The 23,547-nt window shown below is 48.0% G+C and overlaps 1 protein-coding gene across 1 annotated transcript; it reads right to left on the bottom strand.

Annotated features, from left to right (window-relative positions):
• Nucleotides 1-23,547, bottom strand: LOC410534. Its single transcript, XM_394013.7, has 7 exons — nt 19,094-23,547; nt 18,723-18,953; nt 10,303-10,416; nt 9,858-9,944; nt 1,820-2,020; nt 1,388-1,576; nt 1-1,278 (listed from the first exon to the last, which is right to left on the bottom strand). Exons 1-7 carry the CDS (start codon nt 19,404-19,406, stop codon nt 536-538), a joined length of 1,878 nt encoding a protein of 625 aa, XP_394013.5. The 5' UTR covers nt 19,407-23,547; the 3' UTR covers nt 1-535.

The raw sequence follows: 23,547 nt of genomic DNA, 5'->3' as shown, positions 1-23,547 counted from the left end.
TGTAACGAGGATCGTTCGTCGTTGACAATAACTTGATAATTGATCTCACTCACGAAATGACAATGGGTATTTAACATGGGTACGCTTGACAACGCACGCGAGATAGTAACCTAAATAATAATTGGACGTTGCTTATGTATTTACATATTATATATATATATATATATATATATATATATATATATATATATACGAACGAAAAAACCCTGGTTAGTCCTCGAGTCCATGATAATTCCTGGTCCCAGGACCAGGCTTCTCTCTCCGTTCTCTCGAGCCGTACGACTCTCGAACCCGTATACGTCGTATACGGTGTCTACGGTTCTATCCCGCTTACCGATTATCATCGAACCGGTAAACAACCGTTCGAATGAACAACCGTTCAAACCGGGCGTCTTCATCGAATCGATCAAGGTCCGGATCACGGTCGACGATTTGCAACCATCGTTTCATCAACTTTCGGGAAAATTTCGACAAGAGAGGGAGGGAGGAGGAGGAGGAGGAGGAGGAGGGAGATCCTCGATCCTCCCTGCCCAATTTAATACGGTCTCCAGACCTGTCTAGGCTTAGGGCTTCTCTCCCTTCTACCCCGCACCACCGCTTCCCTCTCCGTGTCCTCCTCCTTCCTCTTGGTGGTCAGATCTTGGCCCACGTTCTCCTTGTCCTGGCCTTTGTTCTTCGTGCTGAGATCCACCGTCCCCACCTCGAGGCGGATCTTCGACTCCCTGCGTGAGACCTGATGCCCGTCCGTCGCGAGGACCTCTTGGTCGAGGTTCGAGTTCTCCATGCTCGGCCGAAGGTGAGCCGTCCCGTCCTCCTGAAACGCAGTCGCGTCCGCGGTCGTGTCCTCCGTGTCGCTCCTCACCGGCGAGATCCTCGGCGAGTCCTGGCCCCCGACTGACTCGTCGCTCCTCGCCCGATCCTTGCCCGACTCTTGCTCGTTCCTATCGTCCACCTCTATGCTCCCATCGGGGCTGTCCGGCCCGGATCTAACCCGTGCCGGGTCCCGATTGTCCTCGTCGTCCCGCCGAGTTTTCGCCTCCCTCAACGCCGATTCCGGGCTACTGCTGCCGGCCCGAACCTTCCTCGTCTCCTCGACCCTCGCCTGGTCGGGCCTCTGCAACCGTTGCTGCGCCATTCTCAGCGCCAGAGCGTGCCACTCCGGCTCCAGCACGTATTGCTGCGTGTGGTAGAGAGGATTGTAGAGCCAAGAGGATTGCGGCAACAGGGGGGCGAATATCGACCCGAAAATAGATCCCGTCGCACCGAGAAGGTGAAGACCTGTCGGATGTAATGTGGAGTAGTATCGGAACGGTATCTCAAGGTAAGATTAATACTAGTGATATCTCGTCGTGGAAAGAAATTTTTTACCAGTAAGGGAAGATGGTACCTTGAAAGTGAGAGTGATGGCCCGACGAAGGGCTGGGCGTTGTGGTGGTCGTGGTGGGTTCCGCCGGAGGCGTGGGCGCCGCAACCGTGGCCGTCGTGAGCAATCCGGGCCCAGGGTTGCCAGGCGAAGTGGTCGGAGTCACCTCCCTCACGGACACGCTGATCGGGCCCAAATCGTTCCTGGACGGTTCTTTAAGAAACCGATCGATTTACTACTACTATTATCACCACTCCTCTCAATAATTTAATCAAATTCGTTGTCGAATCAAATTCTCGACACTGTTACCGAACTCCTTTTTTACCATCCTTTTTATTGTACAAGATCTAATTTTATAGAAATGATACATTTATTTCGATGAAAAGAAAAGAATATTAATTCGTCGTGGATGGTACGTTGGATGTTTCGCGTAAGAGTGTCGGATACAATTCTCACCAGAGTTTGGTCCAGGCAGTCTGGGAGATCTTTGCTCGATGCTGTGGTGGAAGGGATTGAAGGCCGACGCACCAGCTGCCGGGGGATGTGTATGCGAATGGTGACCGGGAGGCGGCGGAAGACAGTGCGGCGGAAGAGAGCCCCGAGGTAATCCACCCCATCCTTGGCTGGCTCCTTGCTCCAGACCCAGGTGTTGCAGACCTGTGCAATCCAAGGGATCTGAAATTATGTCTGTCGGTCGTTTGGCTTTTCGGCCGACGTCTTGGCCGAGCGTAATCCGGTCGAGTCGAAAGGAGGAATTTTTCTTTCTTCGAGGTAAGATCGAAGAAAAGATCGATTCGTTCGACTCTTTTTCTAGGTACGCGAGTTTTATCTCTAAAAAAAGAAGAAGAAGAAGGAGATGACGATCCGTTTGGAAAAATATTTTATTCCGTTGCCGGTAAAAATAATGTTGAAAAATTGGAAAGAGATCGATGTTCGGGCCAGGATGAGGATGGAAAACGTGAGGAACGACCGCAATAAATAGCAACGAGGCTGAAAAAGAAACGGGCTCTGGAGGAGATGTGGAAATGTTATATAATGTCAGGTGGATAAACGATCACCGGATGACAGATAGAGCTGCAGAAACGCTTCTCTTTGACGTAGCGAACGTTTGACGTGGATGGACAGTTAAATTTATCCAACAGAGAATAGAGAAACGATCGATCACCTTTTTTTTTCTTTTTCTCTCTCTCTCTCCTTTTTTTTTCTTTTTTTCTTTTTTTTTTTTCAATACTACCCGACGATACCACCCGACGACCATGGGAATCGTTCGCATGTGCAGCTATGCAATTAAATTCGCGACATCGAAAGGATTAATCTGTTTCCGGGAACGCGATTACTTATTGTTCTCTCTTCTTCTTCTTCTTCTTCTTCTTCTTATTCTTATTCTTCGAAAAGGAAAAAAAAGAAAGAAAATTTCCATCGCGAAATCCGTACGAAAACTCGTCTCTACTAAAGTGAAAGAAGCAAAGAAAAAAAGAAAAATAAATAAACGAGAAGAGGAGAATAAGAAGAAGAAGAGGAGGAGGAGGAAGAAGAAAAAAAAGGTAGAAGGAAATAGTGGAAGAAGCGTTAACAAAAACGAGGGAGGTAAAGAAGTTAGGAAAAACCGCGGCGGAACGAGTTACAGCTCGGCAACTCGGGGACGGAGGTGGGGAGAGGAGAGGAGAAGAGAGGGAGAGGAGAGGAGGGGTGGAAAGGAGTAAAAGTGAAGCCCGTAGTCATCGGTATGGTATCGGTTTTTCGAAACACCTTGATCAATAGCAGATTATACCGTCATCTGTACGGGGCAGTTTAAAAATTCCGTGAAAGCTCCGAAGCCAGCGGAGCTTCAGGGGTAAGGGATCGGAACGAGGGGAGGGGGCAGCAAGTAGGGGAAGTGTGGCGACGGGGTGGGGAGGGTTGTCTGGTCACTGGGACGTGGGCGTGGCGTGGCGTGCTCGCGACCATCGCTATTGGTCCGCGTTCAATCCCCACCAACGGTCGGATCGTCGTTGACGGGGATGGAAAAAGCTCGGTAGGGGTTGAAGGGGTGATTTTTAAGCTCTCTTTAAGCCGAGCTTGCCAGAGAGGACACCACTATCTCGCGTTCTACCACATCGTCGTGAAACTACCGAGCAGCCCGGCTGCAAACTCGCACAGAGGAAAAGAAAAAGAGGGGGAGAGAGAGAGAGAGAGAGAGAGAGAGGAAGGGAGAGAGAAAGAGAGAAAGGTTGTAGGATGCAGCTACTTTATGAGGGGATTAAGAAAACGATAAGAGGCGCGCGAAAGCTACGCTCTGAGCGAGCTTAAGGAGGCCAAGGGTTTCCCCTGTACCTGTAAGTGACGACTTTGCTCGCCTGCTCTTTACGAAAATCCTTACTCGACTCTTTGTGTCGAGAATTATACAATATATATATATATATTTATTCGAAATAAAAAATATCCGTTTACCCGCTTAACTTTCCTCGTTAAAGATAAAAATATATTTATTCTTCGTAAATTCTGCGATTCATCGAATTGAAACAAATTTTTCCAAAATCGATCACGATTTTTTCGTCAATCCTTTCAGAATTGTAGGAATTTCATAATGATTTCGATAGAACGAAACTTGGAAGGAACGAATTTTGGTGATGGGAGGGGTGGGTATCTATTTCAACCAACTCGTAACATACTTTCAATTTAATAAACCCTCAAAACGGTTGGCACTCTCTCTCTCTCTCTCTCTCTCTCTCTCTCTCGCGCGGGGGAGAGAACTCGCGTGCCGGGGTCGGGGGTGGAGGGGTGGCTGGCGATAATTCCGAAAACAAATGAAGACTAATGAGGGGAGAAGCCAGGCGAGAGGCTCTGAAAGAGTCGGAGGGAAAGAGACACAAAGTGACGGGAGAGAGAACTGAAAGGGTTCAAGGAGCCGCTACCCTTTAAGGGGTGAGAAATGTTAAGCTTAAACGTTACGGCCCTAGGGTTAGTTGCCTTTATGTGTACCTTCCACCGGAGTACAGAGGCTTTAAGGGATGATGTATTATCGAGCAGCATACTTGAAATATGCTCCGCCGTTTCAGTCACTCCCCCATCCCCCTCCTCCCCAGAAGCCAACCAACGTACGCGTAGGTGTTTGCCTGTCGTTATACGTTTAAAACTTGACCGAGTGAAACTTTATACGGTCGATTTAATTTTCGCGATTGTTCCAATCGAATCCCGTTGAATCGAAAATCGTGACGACGAATCGATATAGAAAGGATGATTCAGATCGATAAGTAATGCAAATTCGATCAATGGAGGAAAATAATTTAGAATCCTTGGATTCTAAATTTTTTTTCGAATCTTTAAATCTCCTTTCTTCCTCCTCGATTAGGATCCTCGATTAAGAAAACGGTAAGCGAAGAGGCGGGGGAAAAGGATCCAGATTTCTTTCCTCGTTGCTTAAAACTCTAAGCCGCGAGATCTAGAAGCGAATTACGCCTGTCACTGGGGGTAGTGGAAGAAAGAGAGAGACGAGGGAGAGAGAAGAGGGTGGAAACTTAAGAGGCGTTTAAAGACGTTGGGCTAAAGGGTGACGGGCAGGCTCGAAAGTAAAGAGTAAAGCCGGTTCCGTTCGGGTTGCTCTCGCTTAAAACCTTTCCGGCAGCCAGCCAGAGATACATAATAAATTAATTCGCGTATTTTCCTGTCCTCCTTATCTATTCAAATCTATGCAAAACAGGAGTTAAAACGCCCTTCTTACTGCTAAGGCGTTAACCCTTGTGTAGCTCGCTCTCGCACACCTCCTCCACCTTCTCCCCTCTCCATCTCTTTTCAGCTTCTTCTCTCGACCACCCCCGGCTCCCCTCGACCCTACCGCCGACCCGCCACCTCCCCGCCAACTCCCGTTTCCCACGTCCTAGCCTCTCGCTACCGACGGTCGGATGTCTTTGCACACCCACCCTTTGCGCCCGTTCTCATTATCGCGTCGCAGCAACCCCTAAAATGCCACCCTGGAAAGGTCCCTGGCACCGATCTAAGCTCTACGAGGAGATATTTCGAGAAAGGACGAGAGAAAATTGCTGTCTCTCTCGTTCCCACCCGTGCTAACGCCACCTTTCATCTCCATCCCCTCTCTCTCTCTCTCTCTCTCCCTTTCCCTCCCTCCTTCTTCTCTTATTTACTTGCTTGCATCCTCTTTGAAGTTACGAACGTGGATAAAAACGACGAACTTTTCGTAACGCTCATTGTTCACCTTCTTTCCTCCTCTCCTTTCGAGTCACGTCTACTCTTCCTTCCCTCCTACTCCTTTCCTCTCTCACTTCCTTTCATTCCTCGAAACGAATATTGCATACGGAGGGAATAGAAATTGACAAGTTTCGAGCGATGGAATACTACTTTTTCCTTCGATCGATTGTTCGACCCGTGAATTCTAATTTCTCCTCGGAGAAAATTTTTCCAACGAAAAAAAATTCATCTTTCTTAAAACGAAGAAAGAAAGAGAGAGAGAGAACGAGAAAGTTTATATATAAGGTTTTAGATTCGTTTATCGATCATATTCACGGCGTATCCCTTGATACGTAGAAGGAGAAGACGAAACGGGGGGACGAAAGGAGAAGAAGAACGGGCAGAAGGGTATCATTAGTTACCGTCGCGGCGACCGAAAGTTCCTGGTCACCCGGGCCTGATTAAAAGACGGGACGCCCTTGCAAGACACGCAGGAGGGTGAAATGTGACGCGAATTTAAAGGATCCGCCGTGATTTGACGCTGGGGTGGACAGAGGCAGCCCTTAAAAAGGGAACCTTTAAGGATCCGGCACCGCACTACTCGTCAAGGGTTACTCGCTTTCGACCGTGGACGGGAAAAGGGCGTCGTTTAAGACCGACTCGAGTTCTCTCTGAAAATCGACACCGATCGAGCCTTTCTCTTTCTCCGTCTTTCGAAAGACTGTTTCAGCGATAATTACACACGAATCGATTAAACTATCGAGATATCGACTCGAGGATTCGAATCACCATAGTATTCGAGAAATAAATTTCAATTTGGCAAAAATCATCTTTGCAATATCGATATGAAATTTCGGATCATCTTTGCAATCTTAGATTGGAAATTTCGATCGGATTTTCGTTGGAAGGGAGAAATTGGAGGAGGAGAGGAGAAGGTTCTTTTTAAAGGAAAGAAAGCTCGCGTAAGAAAGAAAATCTAGCGTAAAACGATCCGTGAAACAAAGCCGAGCGACAGTTTTAAACTGAACGCTGCTAACAATCTCCCCCAAATGAGGTAAAGGCCACCTTATTGAAACAGGGGTCGCGATTTTTCCGGCTGCTCCCCCAACCTCCCTGGTAGGCGGTTAATTGACACTGGTGGAGGGTGGAAAGAGGTGGAAAGGAACAACGGGACGGGGGGGGGGGGGGGAGTTAGGAATCGAGCTGCGCGAGCTGTTCTTGTTAACTCGAATCCCGGCTGGCTCTCGCGATTTTTCATCCCCTTAGCCAGACTGACAAAGACGCCCTCCCGGGAGCCACGTGATCGGGGTGTTTTCGTTTCCTTCGGACAATCTCTGCGAGGATCTTTTCGCGTGTTGCCACTCACCGAATACATTAATTTTCCCTCCCCCAGCACCCGCTTCCTTCTTCCATCTTCTGGATGGAAATTGAATCGTGGAAACGTGCATGCGTCCTCGCGCTTCTCTTTGAAGATAAGAAAAATTCCAAGGAACGGCGAAGTTTTAATTCCTTTTTTTCTTTTTTCGAACGATTGAAATGTTTGCAAAAAGAGTCCATCTCTTTTTTTTTTTTTTTTGATAAAAATTATTTGCACAAAAATCGACAAAGAAACTAAGAAGAAAAGTTAAAAACGTTGTAAAAGCTAGTTGCGTTGTAAGAAAAGCTTCAAAGGAGGAAGAGAGGGAGAGAGAGAGAGAGAAATCAAACTTCAACGATCCTCGTAAAAATATCGAAGTTTTAGCTTTTTCAAACGACTGGAATATTTGGAGAAGTCCATCATTCTCGTTAAAAATTATTTAAACAAAGATCGATAAAGTAGCAACAAAAAGAAAAGTTAAGAAAGCTACTTTTTACGTCAGAATCTTCAAAGAGAGAAAGAGAGAGAAATATCCACGAATGGAATAAAGACGATCGATCTTCGATGATCTCTTGTCAAAGATACCTAAGAAATTTAAAAAAATATCGAAGGTTTAGCTTTTTCAAACGATTAAGATATTCGGCAAAATTCGAGTAGTCCATCCTTCCCGTTAAAAATTATTTAAACAAAGCGAAAATCGGCAAAGAAACCAAAGGAAGGAGAGTCAAAAGGTACAACCCGGTCACGGCAGAATCTTCAGAGGAAGGAGGGAAATATCCACGAATGGAAATAAATAAAGACAGCAACTGTACCGGACTTCGATGATCCTCAGGAATAGCATAAAATTCGAGCCTCCCCTCGAGCTAGGCCCGAACGAAATTTAATAACATCCCCCTAGTTACACCTCAATGGGCACCTTAACAACCCCTGTCGGGTAGCCGGCCGTCTCTCACCGTTCTCTCGCTCCATCCCCCGTTCTCCTCTCCTTATCAACCCCCGAACGCGGATATCTAATAAACCAGCTCTTGAAACGCGTCTTTATCCGAGCAACGATAGTCACCCCTCACCCCCTCCTCCCTTCCGCCCCCCTGTCTCCCCTTCCCCCTCTTCGGCTTGTTTCGGCGAAAGGGTGGGCGAAAGTTGGAAAGCTGTCCGACTGACCTCAGTGGCGAACTGGACGGAGGCGCAACCTGTGCGCTGACCGTCGAACTACCAGCGAAAGGGTTGAAAAAGTGGTGGACACGAGCCGGGAATAAACCGATCGATATGAGGATGATGTCGGTCGCGACTGCGACCCAGTTACGCGACCGCGCGTTTCCCATGGATTGAATTCATTGTTGAAATTAGTAATAATATTAATAGGAAAGGAAATAATTTTCTCCCATTCGCGATCTATAAGATAAGGGCATGGGTTGAGAAAAAGAGCGGTTACTTCCTCTCCTCTTCTTCGAATCAAAATAATATCCGATCGCAAGAATCCTTCGATCTATGATGAGTTTCGTTATATAGTATCGCCGTTTCTTGAGAGAATAATAATTTACTTCTCAAGGAGAGGAGAAAAAAAGTAAGAATGAAAAGACAAACTATTGGCTGTTAACGGTGAAAGATTCGAGGGGCGACGGAAGATCGGAAGAAAAACACCGAAGGAATAATCGGGAAAATAGAATTTCTCGCAATTTCCGTCCCTTATTTTCCCACCCATGAGGCGAGGAGGGGGGGAGGGGGAGGTCGGGGGAGTCTCTCGTCTCTCCGCAAAATATCCAACAGCGGCGAACTTCCATCGCACAGCTCGGTAATTCGATTCAGCCGAGCTGTATAGCCGCGTTACGACACGAGGCTGCGACACTTCCGCTCACCGATTACGACCGTGGAACAATTTTATGCAGCCGGCCTGGAAATTGTTGCGTCCATCCTCGTTAGCTGAAATTACGATGGGAAAATCTGGAAAGAAGGAAAGAAGGAAAGGGGCGGGGAGGAGGGAGATACGACGACGGGGGCGCGGTCCTTGATTGAGTAGACCACCGGCAGGGGGACGGGAGGGAGGGGGACAAAAGGATGGAACAGGGGGCTCAGGAGGGGGATAGGGTGGCGGGTGGGCGGATGGAGAGGGGAGGGGAGGAGGGATAGGAGAGCGGAGACGAGAAATCGACGGCAGGACTGCTACTCCACACTACCCCCGGGGGCAGCAGGGGAGAGAAGCTCCGTTAAGCCGCTTATCATGCCGAAACAATACACTGTCGGTGCACCAGTATCAGTAGCCGACCCTCGCTGCTCGAGGCTAGTCCCATCAAAATTTCGAGCTTCGAACGAATTTGAATTGGAATCCGCGTCCGCCAAACTAACGCCGTTCCCAATCCTCCGCCACAGGAAATTGCCGCTGGGACTGACTGCTCAGTTTTTCTCGATCCACAGGATCGAGAACGGAGGAGAGAGAAAGCCTTCGAGAGATAATCGATGATTTTTCAGAAAGTTTCAGAAAACTTTGTAACTTGGTGTTCCATGGATTTCATGGAATGATCGAGAGAAGGAGGAGGAGGAGGAATAATTGTGGAAATTCGTGGAAATATAAGCGATTGCAACTTGTCTGTCTTTATCCCGAGGATGATCGGAGGGAATTTTGGGAGGGAACGAGAGAAGTCAAACGGGGCGCAAAGTTTCGCCGAAGAGTGGCGTCGACAAACGAAAGGCCGGGACTTAATCAGAGTCTTCTCCACTTAGGCGCCCCGTGGCAAAACTCAATTTTGAGTCGGCGCCTGCCGACGCTCAATTTTGACACCCTTCGTAGCCACCAAGCCAGCCAACACCAGGCGGAGCGAGCTTGCCGCCTTCGCGACACGGGGGAAGGGGATGAAACGCAGGGTTGTAAACTTAGTTATCCGGTTGCCACTGAGACGCGCTACGAGGCGAATGCCGCATGGCTATGCGCAGGTAGCGCGTCTCTGGACGTGAATCTTCTATTGGCGGACAACTTACCGGTCAACTTGAATCCCAGGGGATCCTGAGGGTGGCCGAAAGGGAAAGGCCTAGGCCCGAAATGAAACGGATGGAAAGCCTGGTGCCCTGAAACGCAACGTGCTTGCATCAATTGGAGTATATCTCTTATCTTTTGGACAACGCGATGTTAAAAGATCGAGTTTATCGAGTGTGAAGATAATTATTTTAATTGGTGAACGGTTGAGTGGTGACGGATCCAATAATTCATTCGCACACAAGTAATAATAATTGATACGAAATTGCATTCTCAAACAGTTAATTCTATCGTCATAGTTGTTAATATTATTCAAGTTGATAAAATATACTCGATACTTTTTAGAAACGAAAAAAAAAAAAAAAAACGATTGAACCCACTATTATCCCTGATCACCTTCTTCCAAGAGCGAAGTTACCCACTGTTGGTAAAACACCTTGTAGCACTCACTTGTTTTCGATCTAGGTTCTCTCGGTCCATCCACGGTGACCTTGATTGCTTTAGACAGGGTGGCTACCTGAGGTGGCGACGTTTGCAGCATAATCGTCAAGGTGAAACTCTTTCCTAAAAAAAAAAAAAAAATAAAGACTTGAAACAGTTGATGGAATTATCGCCAGGTGGTAAATCGAGATCATCCATATTTTCTAACTTTCTCATTTCGATATTGTAAATAAAAATGGTCTTTCACACGAAATATCGTAAAAAAGAAAATATAAAAATGTAAAATAAAATTACAGAAAAAGCACTTTTTTCAAATATTATACGAGACAACGGAACACCAGTCGCGAAAAATTAGTTTGCAATCCGCCCCAATTCTATTCCCCGGAGCGGGGAGAAATCAACAGGAAAAACAGACAACGGTTTCTTACGCGGTTTCCTTTGGTCGCGTCGAACGTCATTCCCAATCGTGAAGCCACCCCTCGCCAAGGCGTTTGTCATCGCGTTTCGACATTATAAATCATAAAACTAATAAAAACTGTCTCTCGCGCGAAACCAAAAGAAGAAATTTAAAAATATAAATAATAATTAGAGAAAAGGCACTTTTCTTTTTTCAAATATAACACGAGGCAGGAGAACAACCAGTTGCAGAGAAATTCCAGCCCGATTCTACCCGGAGCGGGGAGAAATCAACAGGAAAAACAGACAACGGTTTTCTTACACGGTTTTCTTTGGTCGCGACGAGCATGATCCCCAATGGTGAAACGACCCCTCGCCAACGCGTTTTTCGCGAGAAACGCGGCCAACTGTTGGCGAAAACGGCTGTTGGCCGCTCGCGGGGTGCGTTCGCTGGAAACAAAACACAAATGTGCCGGAAGTAAGGGGTGAACGAGTGGCGCCGCCGCGTCGATGTTTGCTCCGAATCGGCTGGAATATGTTAATGTCGGGAGAGGCTAAACGCGAGCCCACCCCCGACAAATGTACGCGGCCGTTTGTCACGCGCGATTTCGTCCTCTCCACCTTTTCCCACCGATCCACCACCACCACCACCACCACCACCACCGCCGCCGCCGCCATCCCTCGTCGATCGGTTCGATCGTTCGATCCGCGCCATCGTCCACCCCATCGTCAAAGCCCTTCGCCGCGTTCTATCTTGTCGTTTCAATCGACGAGAACCCCGCATTTTCGCTTCAAATTTGTCGCAGCAGACCCTGTTTTCAACCCGGGATTTCTCTCGACACCGTTTGTCGCGCGAGCTGTGCTGAGTTTCGCGCGCGTTTGAGAATCTCTGCCAGATGATCGGCCAGATTTTTCTCTCGATTTAAAAAAAAAAAAGAGTTTCAAATATTCGAGCGGAAAATATTCGTTCAACTTAAAAAATTGGGACGGAATTGATCGTTAAGTTCGATCGATTATATATCGAAGCAGGGCGAGATTGTCGAGAGGAAAATGCGACGAATAATCATATATATTCCTCCCCCCCCCCATTCTCCAAAATCCATGGTCAAGTTTGAACTTTCGACGGGAAAGTTTCTCGAACGGCAAAACTTTCTCGATTCGACGATCAGCTGGGATAGGTCGGTGGGGGAGGGAGGGGTGAGTGGATGGGGGGGAGGGAAGTGGAGGGGGAGGTTAAACGATGAAATAAAAGCTGGCACTTACCCGCGTTTTCGCGCTACGAGCGCCGAGTTATACGGCTTATAATGGGGTCGGCGTGCATACACGCGCGCGGTTGCGCAGTTTTATTTTATGGCGGCGTGGGTTGGACGGCAAACGACCGGGTTTTTACGGTGAACCACGACATTTAACCGGCTTACCGCCGTCGTCCAGCGAAATATTCAGCTCCGGACGTTTAACGTCACTCAGGAAATCTGGTCCTTCGCCGCGAGTTCCGCTCGTTGGAGGACTGTTGCTTCCCACAGTTATTTAACAATTTCGCGTGCGAAAACGTCGAGAAAAATTCGAGTAGAATTCAAATTCGAACGAAGTTGAAGGAATAGATGATGAGAGAATAATTTCTCGAGAAGGAAGGAAGGAAGGAAGGAAATTTCATTTGTACACGATCGATGATATCCTTCCTTCGGTCGTTGATGGAATGAAAAAAAAAAAGAAAAAAATAAACGCCACGCGTGATATTCTTCGAATGATTTGACGATTTGATGGAAAAAACGATGGGAGGAGGGGGAGAGGAGGAAATTCATCGATGGTTTTTAATCCTTCGAATGAGAGATCGAAAAAATATATATACATATATATGTATACATATACACGGGTGGGAAAAAGGGAAAAAATTTATTCGAAACAGAGCACAGAGATTTTCAGGAGGGTGGAGAAGCGGAGGGTTAACAAGGGCAAAGTTTATTGCCGGTGCGGTGTCAGATTCGTGATGGTGGTAGCGGCGCGAATCGAGGGTGATGGCAGGCGTTTTGAGGGTGTTTATGAGGCATTATGTGTAACTCGCTGGAAGAACGATCCTCCCCCTTGAGGTCTGCTGCCCTCCACCTGTCTACGCTCGCCGAAATTGTAATTCGTTCCGTGCTAAACGCTGCCTTTCCACGCATCAATCTGCGCCCTGTTGCAGCCTTTTGCATAATTTCTCAATCCAACCACGTACACAACCAAATATTACAATATCGCTCCCCGTTACAAAGCCTATATATTTTCCAAAAACGTGTTCCTCTTCCAATCACTCATCCGCGATTTATCTCCATCCATCTCAAAAAAAAAGAAATCTTTCCACCAATAATTATCTATCGTTTCATCGTTCAAATATCCACGAAAACGATATCTCTGTTTCGATATATACATTTTCTCGCATTTTGGAAAAATGCTCGCGGAGGTTAATCGCGGCTCCTCCTCAAAAGGACATCCGCGGTTTCGAGATGTCGACCGCGAATAAAAAGATATAATCGCCGGAGGATTTTGTTTCTCGGGCGAAAAGAAAAGGAAAAAAAGAAAGAGAGCGTAATGGCCGCGCGTTCACGGGCTCGCGTAAGTCCGCGTCAATTTACACGACAAGGATTTGCACACCGCGAGAAGACACGAGAGAACGTTCGCGTACACCCTAAGTTTGCCCAGGGATCATGCAGTGTTAAAAACTCCCCTGTTTGCCGGCGAGGCTCGTAGCCGAGGGTGGCTCGGATCGTTATTTCAGAGTGTTTGTCGTGTTTTAAGATTCTGACGTTTTGACTGGCCGAATCGCCTGCCCGGAACGAGGCGCAACTCCTCGTGTCGTCTCCTATCGACTGCCCTTCTTCTTATTTCCCAGGAATATTTCCCTCTCGGTTGATTGCTCAGAGAAAGAGAGAGAGAGACAATTTTTAAGAAAGGACGAGCTAATTGACGCCGACCATAGTTACATTCCCGATTTATCAAGAAAGGGACAAAGGGAGGGACAAGAGAGGGCAATTTGCGTAAACGGGCATTGTTTATACCCGCTCAAGAACAATCCTCCCATCTATACAATTTCACGTGAAGCAAACGTGAAGAAGCATAACCGTCTCGCGATGTTGAAGCTTGAACTTCTGTTTCAAGAATTCGTCTTTAATTACCATATTTTATATCGCGAGGGATACCGCGCGTTTCTTTCCTTTTTTTCGCTGAAAATCGGAGAAAACGAGAAAGCTAAAAAAAAAACGGAGCAGGATGTGAGAGGAAGGGAGAGGAAAACGAACGAGGCAAGTCGAAGCCTCGTTTACGGTTGATCGTTACGGGAGGGGGGGCGGGGACGAAGGATAGGCGAAGATAGGAGGAATCTTTGGGGGGGCAGGGTGCAGCGATGGACATGGTCGAGTCGAGGATTCATCGGAGCGAGGGCACGGCGCACGGTTGAAAAGGGCGAAAGGAGGAGGAGGAGGGACGTGGAGAGCGTGGAATTAGCATATGTAAAAAGAAACAGTGGCGCGTACGACGAGAGGAGGAAAAATAATGTTTAATCGGTAGAAAATCTCGGTGCAGTCATCCGTCGTAGAACAGCTTCTCCCTCCTCCCTCCCTCCCTATCTCCCTGCCCACCCTCCCTCCGCGTCTCCTGCGTGATCCTTTACTTGAGAGAGGGCTGGATTTTTTAATTTTTAATTGGGAAAAAAACGTCGCTGAGGTGGTCGACGAAATCCCACCGAGTTCCCTCTCTGAATTTCGACGACGTTCCTCCCTCCATCCCTTCTCCTCCTTTCTCCCTTCGCCTCCCCCCTCGATTCCTTGCCACCCGGACGAGGGGGCCCACTTTACGGATTATATATAGATTATTCGTTCGATGGAATATGATTAAGTGGAATTTTAGAAGCGGTCGACTATCGGGGAGAAGGAGAAGGAGGAGGAGGAGGAGGGCTACTAAGTTTCTCCGGAGGAATTCTCTCTCCTTTTCCTTCTCCGCCAACAGGAGCGCAAAGGCGATAATTAATTAGAGCATGGAGAAGGGTGGGTCTCTGCGTGTAAGTCACGCACGATCGAAGCGAAATTTCGGCAAACGATGGTCGGCAACAGCTGTTCCACCCATAGGCCAGGAGGGTTCGAAAGGAGTACAAGATGAAGAACCTTCGCTACCCTTTTCAACGGCTCCCTCTACGACTTATTAAATCATTTCCACGCATTTCTTTAACTTCTAACGGATGAAATATATATATATATATTCGAAGTTGAATCGTGGAAGCAACAGGAAATTTTGGAATGGCGGGAAATACGACGAGGAAGATTATTAAAACCGAAAAATGCTCGTTCGAAATCTGATCGACGGATCAGATGGAATTCGATTGAAAGACGAAGAGAGGCGGAGTTGTCAAGGAGGATTGCGTGAATCACGGTCTGAAACAAGGCAGCTACGGTATTAGCAGGAGGAGGAGGAGGAGGAGGAAGGAAAGCAGAGGACGAGCGGCGAATCCATTGCGCGAGGACATCGGTCAGGATCCGGGCTGTCGATAGTTGGAGCTTTGCCTCTGGATTCTGCCGCCTCCAGCTCGAGCCCGAGCACGTCATAAAACACAGGTAACTCCGGTATTTATGTCCGTCGTTTTTACGCCCGTCGCTGGCCACCGGGGGCTCGCAGCGAGCGCCGGCCGGATGCCACACACGCGCGCGCGTCTCGTCGCCGCCTCGTGGCTCTCTCCTAGGCAACAGAGGAGAGAGAGCTTCGCGCTAATCCCTGTCAGGAACGAAAGGGGTGGCCGAGTGATATACGCCTCTGCGCCGCTATGATAATATCCCCCTCCCCCCGACCGGGACCACCCTTTTGTTTCGCGATACTACCACCCACTTTTCTCTCCGCGAGCAACTGCGGAAAGAGATCGGGGACGCTTTCTCCGGCCGAGAAGAGATTCCATCTCTTTCCCAAACTCGAAACAATTTCGTCGCGATAACGCGCGAAAATTATCTGTCTGCCTATCGTTATCTCGATCTGCCCGATCTCGGATTTCGATTTCTTTCGCGATATCTCAATTCGAACGTGTTATTAGCCCGGGATTAATCGACGGCACTCGAGAGATAAGGAGGAATTATCGCAGTTATTTGGACGGGACGGTTATCGAGACGGTTATCTGTAGGAAAAAATTTGGAAAGAAAGGAAAGGAGAGAAAGGCGATCGAGAAAATCGGATCTTGGACGATTCTTCCTCGACGATTTGGAAAATTCGAGGATGGGGGGCAAGAAAGGAACGGAAGGAAGGATCCGGGCGAATTTATTCGGGGGAGCAACGATCGCAACGTTCGCCACCCGACTAAAATCATTCCTCCGTCCGCATTCGCAGTATTAAATTGGCATGGCGAAACCCGCGAGCGAGCATGGAACAAATATTTACCCCGAAATGTGCGCCCGGTGAGCGCGGGCCACGTGCAAAATAACGGAGGCGAAAAAACGGAGAAAAATGTACACACGGGATACGTATATGAAGCGGCCGCCTCGTGTGACTCGTCTCTTCGCGGTATTATGCGCGATACACGACTCGTGACTCGCCTGCAAACATCATAAATTTTCCATTTATTTAGCAAATCTGTTTATCCGACTCCGTGGATGATAACGATTGTTATCATCGGCGTGTTATCATCGGTGATCGCGTGTTTTCTACCGGGTCGCCTGTAGAAAAAAAAAACGTGTCCACAACCACGTTTCGGTTAAACCGAAGTAGAAAAGGTCTCGCACGGGAGTTGAAAAAAATTGCTTCGAGTCGAGAGGATGTTAATGTTAAAAAAAATCCGACGTTTGCTTTTTTCCTCTCCCTTGACTTCCTGCTACCTTTATCGGTATTTTAGGTTATCGATTCCTTCAAAATATATACAAATCTAGATACACGCGTATTTTCTCTCGATACTCGTCGATACTCGTCTCGAAAAAATACTCTCGATATTAGAAATCAATGACAATGATTCTCGGAATCGAAATACGAATCATTTTATTCGATTCGAGGCAAGACGATTTAATTCTCGACGAATTAAATCGATCAATTTCTCGTGGAAATAATTGGCAAGAGGGGGTGAACGAGGATAATATAAAAATCTTGGAAACTCACAAAGGGAAATTTCGCAATTTCGTGGGCGGGGAAGATGGATCCGTCTGGAGGAGGAAATATTTCCAAACGGATCGGAGGATCGGAATTTTCCGGACACGCGGAAAACAATCTTGCATGATCCGTCACTCTCATAGAGGTTTTAGAAGCAAATCGTTGCGTTCGGCTGGTAGTTAGGGGCTGCCCGTAATACAGTAATGAGGGCTTACTGCCATGGAAACCAAAGCCGCTTACAGCCAACCACTCTACTCCCAACCACCCCCTGCCATCCCTTCGCCACTCTCTCGCTCTCTCGCTCTGCCCGTCCTATTCTGTCATCTCCTATATATATATATATGTGTATATATATACATATATATGTATATATATATGTATATATATATATCCGCGATATCCTTCTCGTCCGACGAGTTTCGCGAAAAAATAATGAAAATTCGCTCCGTTCGTTCCGCGCTCCTTTCACGCGGCAACAAGATCGAGAGAAGGAAGGCGAGAAATTTCTTTTAAATGATTCGCTATTTTTCGGGATAATTTCGAATCTTGCAGCGCCGTGTATTTTTTTTCTTTTCTTCCTCCCTTTTCGCTGTTTGTTTAATCTTCGAAAAAGAAATTCCATTGTAGAAAAAAATCCTCTTAGTCGATTCTTCGATTCTTGAAAGAAAGAACTCTCGTCGATCTAAAGAGAGAGAGGTATTTTTATGAATCGCGAACAATGAAAAATCTTTGATTCCCAGGGAAGTCGAGGGAAATATTCGAAATATTTGTTTACGCGCCCCGTTCCCCGATGCCGGGTGACAGGAGGGTGATCGATAAAAAAGAAGTAGCATTTAAAGCAGCGTTTAAGAAGAAAGTTTGGTGTGTGGACGGGAGAGAGAGCCGATAGTCGGCCGCAATTTCCTTTTCCAATTTGCCATAAACAAGTCGACCGGCCCCCTCGTTAACCACCTAGCAGCTCGTGACTGCTGCTCTCTTCTGAAAGTTGCTCTCTTCTGAAAGAAGAAGGAGAGGAAAAAGAAGAAGAGGAAGAGGAAAAGGGACAAGTCGTTGCAAGTCGGTCGAATTAAAGGAATTAAAGGACGCCTCGTTACTCGTATCTCTCTGGATCCTCGGCCACCCTCTTGGCCGGAAAAAAAACGGGCCAGATTCGAAGAGGGAGAATGGAAGAAGGGAGCAGGGTGAGTAACTTGCTTCTTCCACCCTGACTCGATTCCTCGCCCGAATACGCGACACCGTTTGCATTAAGAGTTCGTAATGCCAGCGATTATTAGGCGGCATTATTCAACCCCGACCTAGGACCCCCGATTTTCCTCCTCCTTTCTCTCTCTTTCTCTCTTTTTTTCTTTCTTCTCACCCACGCTTCATTCACTTCGTTCCTCGAAGGAACGGTGAATTATTGACACGCGAAGGCGGGAATTAAAAAAAAAAATCTCGGCGACTAATATACCGGTCGAGATATCGAGACGAAGTCACGAAGAGAGAGAGAGAAAGAAAGGGAGAGAAAGAGAGACGACAACGACGACACTGTGTTTGCAGGATGAATTAAAAATGAGGATGGAACGAAGGGGCCAGCTGCCTCTTTTCGCCTCGCGTCCGAGGAAAAACGAGGCCATCAGTTGGCCCACCGCCTTAATGTACCGACTGCTGAATGATTTAAGACGCCTTCCAGAAACGCCTTCCTTCCACCTCGGGATCGGTACGGGTATACGGGTGATCGAATTTTTTCAATCGTTCTTCCGGGACCCCTCCCTCCTCCCCCGCTTAATCGCCTGCCTGGCTTAAGGAATCACGAGTGATTCTTTAAGGGGGAGCAAGGGAAGGTGAACGAAGGATTGTGGAGATGGATTCTTTTTTCTTTCTTTTTCGAAAATTCTCCTTTTCGAAAACCAAGAGAATCGTTATATATATATGGACGATACGGAAAATTATACGTGTCTTACCTCTACCGCTTCTACCGACGAACCTAAGATCGTTGAACTTGGCCACTTGATTCTTCATCACCGCGGTGGAATTTCTCAACTCCGCGCAGCAATTCTCGTCGTTCCCTGCACGCACTGTCACCAAGGTCCCGTCACCGACCTCGCCCAAGGCTACCACCTTGAACGCTACCGGAAGCGTCTTGTTCGACCTCCAATGCGCCGGTAATACCGTGCAGACCACGTGAGGAGAGCCTGTTCGCCACCGTTGCCGAATTAATCCGTCAATTCTTTTTTTCTTTTCTTTTCTTACAAAGTGCACGTTTTTTTTTTTACGATATCCCGCGAAATTTCACGATTGTGGAGAAATGAAAAATTTGCACCTGTTCTCTTACCTGTTCGCACGAGTTCTCCCGGATGCTCGGCGAAGAGACCGTCGAGAGTTCTCTCGGTGAGCAGGTCCGCGGTGAGGGCATAATCGGGGAGATTGTTACCACCGGTGGATCCTTGCGGGGGAACCTCGTTCGCCAAATGCATTCTTCTCCTCGTGGACGAGGTCCTGGTCCGTCTGATCCTCGCTGCACCGATCTGATGCGCGGTGGTGTTCCCCTGGTGCTCTTGGTGGCCGTTTCGAACCAATCTCGGGTCGGGATAGTCCAAGCCTAGAGGCCGGTCCTCGGGGCGTGCATCTCGTAAAGGATTCGTCATGAGAACGGGATCATCGGACTCTTTTCCGCCAAGATTTCCCTCCTCGATGAGCGTCGAACGATTCGACTCAATCTTTTTATTCCGATCCCACCGATTAATCGATCCTTTCTATCGTTCTGTCATCTGCCGCCACGAGAAATTTATTTTACTCTTATCATCCTTGTGTTTCTTCTTTCTCTTCTTTTCTTTTAAATCTGTTCAAAGATTCGTCCAAAGAATCAAATGGAAAGGTTTAAACGAATAATCTCGGATAAGGTTGAACTAATAAAGACGGATCGATAAAGATGATCATTATAGAACAACTGGAGGATCGGTTAAACAGGGGGGAGGGGATCCCTGGTGATTTCTGGTCGGCCCCGCGTGGCTCGGGATCTCTTTGATCCTTATTTCATTATCCCCGCGACGGGGTAAGAGCATCCGTTTGCAAATTCTTCTTCTCCTCTCGTCTCGTCTCGGGGATTGCCAAGTCGCGGAGAAAATTCGTTTTATTGGAATCGACGTGGGGTCGTCGCGTGGCCTCCCCCCTTCGTTTCTTCGTTCTTCTTTGATCGGATGCACGCTCTCCGCGACTTCGATTCGACGGAAGTGAAACTCCACCACGATGTCAAACTGCTCGCGAAATTAGTAAAACGATGCACTTGGAAATCTCTCTCTCTCTTTCTCTCCCTCTTCCTCCCTCCAATGTCCCGCGGTCGATCGAAATTACTCCACGTTCCTGTCGCACATCAGCACTTCTGCCCGACCATCTAACAGGTGTTAACTCTGTACTCGGGATCCTCGAAGCCAGCCCCACAAGCCGCAACACAAATCTCACATACGCACATTATTCTTCCCAAGTATCCCAACTCTCTCTCTCTCTCTCTCCGCGTAGTTCACCACCATCGATCCACTTTTATCCTCGTCGTTTAATTTAAAGATTAAACCGTTCGTCACCCGTTTTTGTTTGCCAATAATACGTTGTCCATGTCCACCGCGCACTTCTCTTCGAATCGTCGCAAAAAAGAATCGAGGAATCGTCCCAGAGATTCCGCTCCTCTCGATCTCTTCTCTCTAAATTTCTTCCCGATTCGCTCGCCGGCGATCTCCAACAGTGGAATGAAAAGAAAAAGAAAAAAAAAAGAACACGATCTTTCTCGATCCCCGTTGGCTCGAGACGGAGCGAGGTCGAAGCGAAACTTCTTTTCTTGCGACGACGGCCACGACGACGATGGACGGAGTGGCGCGCGGACTAAGAGCGAAATTCGAAATTATCGGGGTTTCCCTTCGGTTGTCAGCGATCGAGCACGGGGCGAGAAGGCGAGAGACACTTCTTCGTGGCTGATACTTGGGCGGGTGGCAGCGGCAACTTCCACTACGGGGAAGTAGGATAGGGTGTTTAACTCGCGCGGTCTCGTTTCGGTTCGGCGGTGGAAGATGGCGGCTTCTGCGGTGGAGCCGCGCGGTGTGGTTGCGGTGTATTTTTGAGGCTGCCGCCCCCAGCCACCACCGAGACCACCCTGGCTAACCTACCCCTCCGTGCCTCTCTTCCACGCCGCCGCCACCGCCGCCTGCCCGTACTAAGCGGGAGTGGTGGGGGTTGGTTTTTCCAAGCGGTGGGGAAAAATCTCTCTCTCCTGCTGCACCCTCTTCCACGATCCTGATGCTATATACTCCTGCTGATCGCGACTACCCGATGACAACACACCCGTTGTCTCTCTTTTTTCTCCCTCTCCTCTTCTCTCCTCTCCTCTCCTCTCCTCTCCTCTTCTCCCTCCCTCGCTTCCTCTCTTCTCTCGCGTAGAATCGGAACGGAGGAATGTCCTTTGCCCCGAGAAAGGAGAGAACAACAAGAAGAGGAAGAAGAAGAGGAGGAGGAAGAAGGAGGAGAAGAAGAAGAAGAAGAATTCCCTTTGAGAATTTCTTTTTCCCTCCCTTCCTCTCCCTGCTTCTCGCATCGATTCGATTTATCTCCCGGCAATCGCGTTAACAAACGATACCGATCAGTCACGAATTAGTCGAAGCTTGGTCCGAATCCGCGTTACGCCGGGATCCATCGAGTCGCGATCCCATCCACGCCGATCTGAGCGATCTCTTCTCATTTTCGAACGGTGCGATTAATTTAACACTGGATCATCTTGAAGACGTGCGTTAGCCACGAACGTCCAAACGACGAGTCTTCCGACGATCTCGCCTCTCCTCCTCCTCTTTCTCCTCTCTTCTCTTTCTCCTCTCAATCTCTCACTCGCGAGCACGAGAAGAACAAGTCCCTCCCGTGGAACGGGGGCACGAGGGCCGTTTAAAACGAAAACACAACACCGATCCCCAACCGCGGTTTCGAGGCGGGCGAAAAGGAGAGGAGAGAAAATAAAAGGAAAGGTTGTTCGGTGTGTAATTACTGCACGGTTGCCGGGATCGTTTTCCACGTTGCGGTCGGCCCGGTACACCGATAACGAGGAGGCTTGCTCTTTCGCCTTCCTTCCTTCGACGCCGACACTTCTTCGATTGTCTTTTTTTTTCTCTCTCCCCGGCCTTTCGAGCTTCCTTTCCCGCTTCCTTTCTCGTTCAACGACCTCCCCTCGCCAGCCTGCAAAACGACACTGGGAAGAAAGGGAAAACAAAGACGGCAGAAAGGTCCCTCGTGTAGTTGCGTTTAGCACCGAGGAATACGGGGGGGGAATTGCGCGATGGGGGCTGTTCGAGGGTGCAGGCCCGAGCAACGAAGACGGGATGGAGGGTTGGACGGGGTGGAGAGAGAGAGAGAAAGAGAGGGGAATACTTTGTCTTAATGTCGCCGTCATACGCGCACGAATGCCGGAATGGTGCACACGAAACGCGCGCACGGACCTAGAAACGAATCTTTCCAGATTGCTAGGGTGCGATTCCTGTTCGAATGGTCGCGATTATCGTTATTGCGACGCGGCCTTCGAGAGATCGAAAATGATTCGAGCGAACAAGTCGGAGGATTATTTTACAAAAAGTAAGAAGCAAATGAAAAAATTTCGATGAAAAGGTGTTGAAAAATATTCTACGAGTTTAAAAAAAAAAAAAAATGACGATTCTTTTATTTTAATCAATGGCGTCACGTTCGAAAGAGCTAAGGTTTTGGAGGTTTTTTTCGAGGTGGTTGGAGAAAGGACTATCGAGGAATATCGGTGTGGACAAAACGATACGGAGCAATCCGGCCGCTGGAAATTAAAGTTAACGGGCCACGCATCGCGTTCGACCGACGCCAGAAGACTATCGATCATGACGGATCTGTTGAGCATGTTACGAGAATCCCTGAACGGGAGCAGCCCCCATACAATTCCACACCCCTATGGGTAACACAATGCAACGCCTCCGCGTCCCTAAATTGTCGAGTTCCCAAGATGCATTTCGTCATACATTTCACGACCCTCGGCCGATGCGTCGTCTTTTTTTTCTTTCTTCCTTTCTTCCTCGCTCTCTTTCTCTTCTTTCTCTCTCTCTCTCTCTTTTCATCCCCATTTTCGAAACACTACACGTCGTGCACGGTGAACCGTGAGAGATCCGTGCAATAATTTCGCGATCATCGTCATTTGATCGAGTAATGAGGGTGGACGTATATTTATAAATATACGTACGTATTCCAACGACACGCCAGTAAAATTGAAAATTAACGATATCGTCTGAATAGGGAAGGATACGTGTTTTTTCCAAAGGTTCTTCTCGAATTCTTTGCGCGTTCGTCGTAAAGAGAGGGGACGAGGAGAAAAACTTGTTCCAAAGAGTCGATCGTTCCGGGCAATTTTCAAATCGTGCACATCCGTGGAAGGAATCGAGGAGTATCTAAGACGTTGATACACGGTTATACACGCGAAGCTGTGATCGAAGCGGGGATATTGAGCGGATTTCAAATATTTTCGGTGTAAATGGTAGCGCTCGCGCTCGAGCCCGCGTGGATTTTTCACAAAAAACAGGTATTTAATTATATCGTTCGATTCGACGTGATTTCGTGTAATTAAATCCTGTCTCCATAAAATTACCAGCCGAAACGGCCAAGCGACAATATTTTTCAATTAAAAGAAAAATATATTCGATTACCGTGACCGGTGCCCGCCGAGTTTCGACCTGTAGTTTCACACCTGTCCCGTCGACCGTCCCTCCTCATTTCTATGATTCTCTCTCCCTCTTTCCTTTTATT

Source organism: Apis mellifera, linkage group LG14 (genome assembly GCF_003254395.2).
Source record: "Apis mellifera strain DH4 linkage group LG14, Amel_HAv3.1, whole genome shotgun sequence".
In the NCBI taxonomy this organism is placed as follows: Eukaryota; Metazoa; Arthropoda; class Insecta; order Hymenoptera; family Apidae; genus Apis; species Apis mellifera.
Note: the sequence above shows the minus strand (reverse complement) of the source record. Positions and strands in the feature narration are given on the sequence as shown.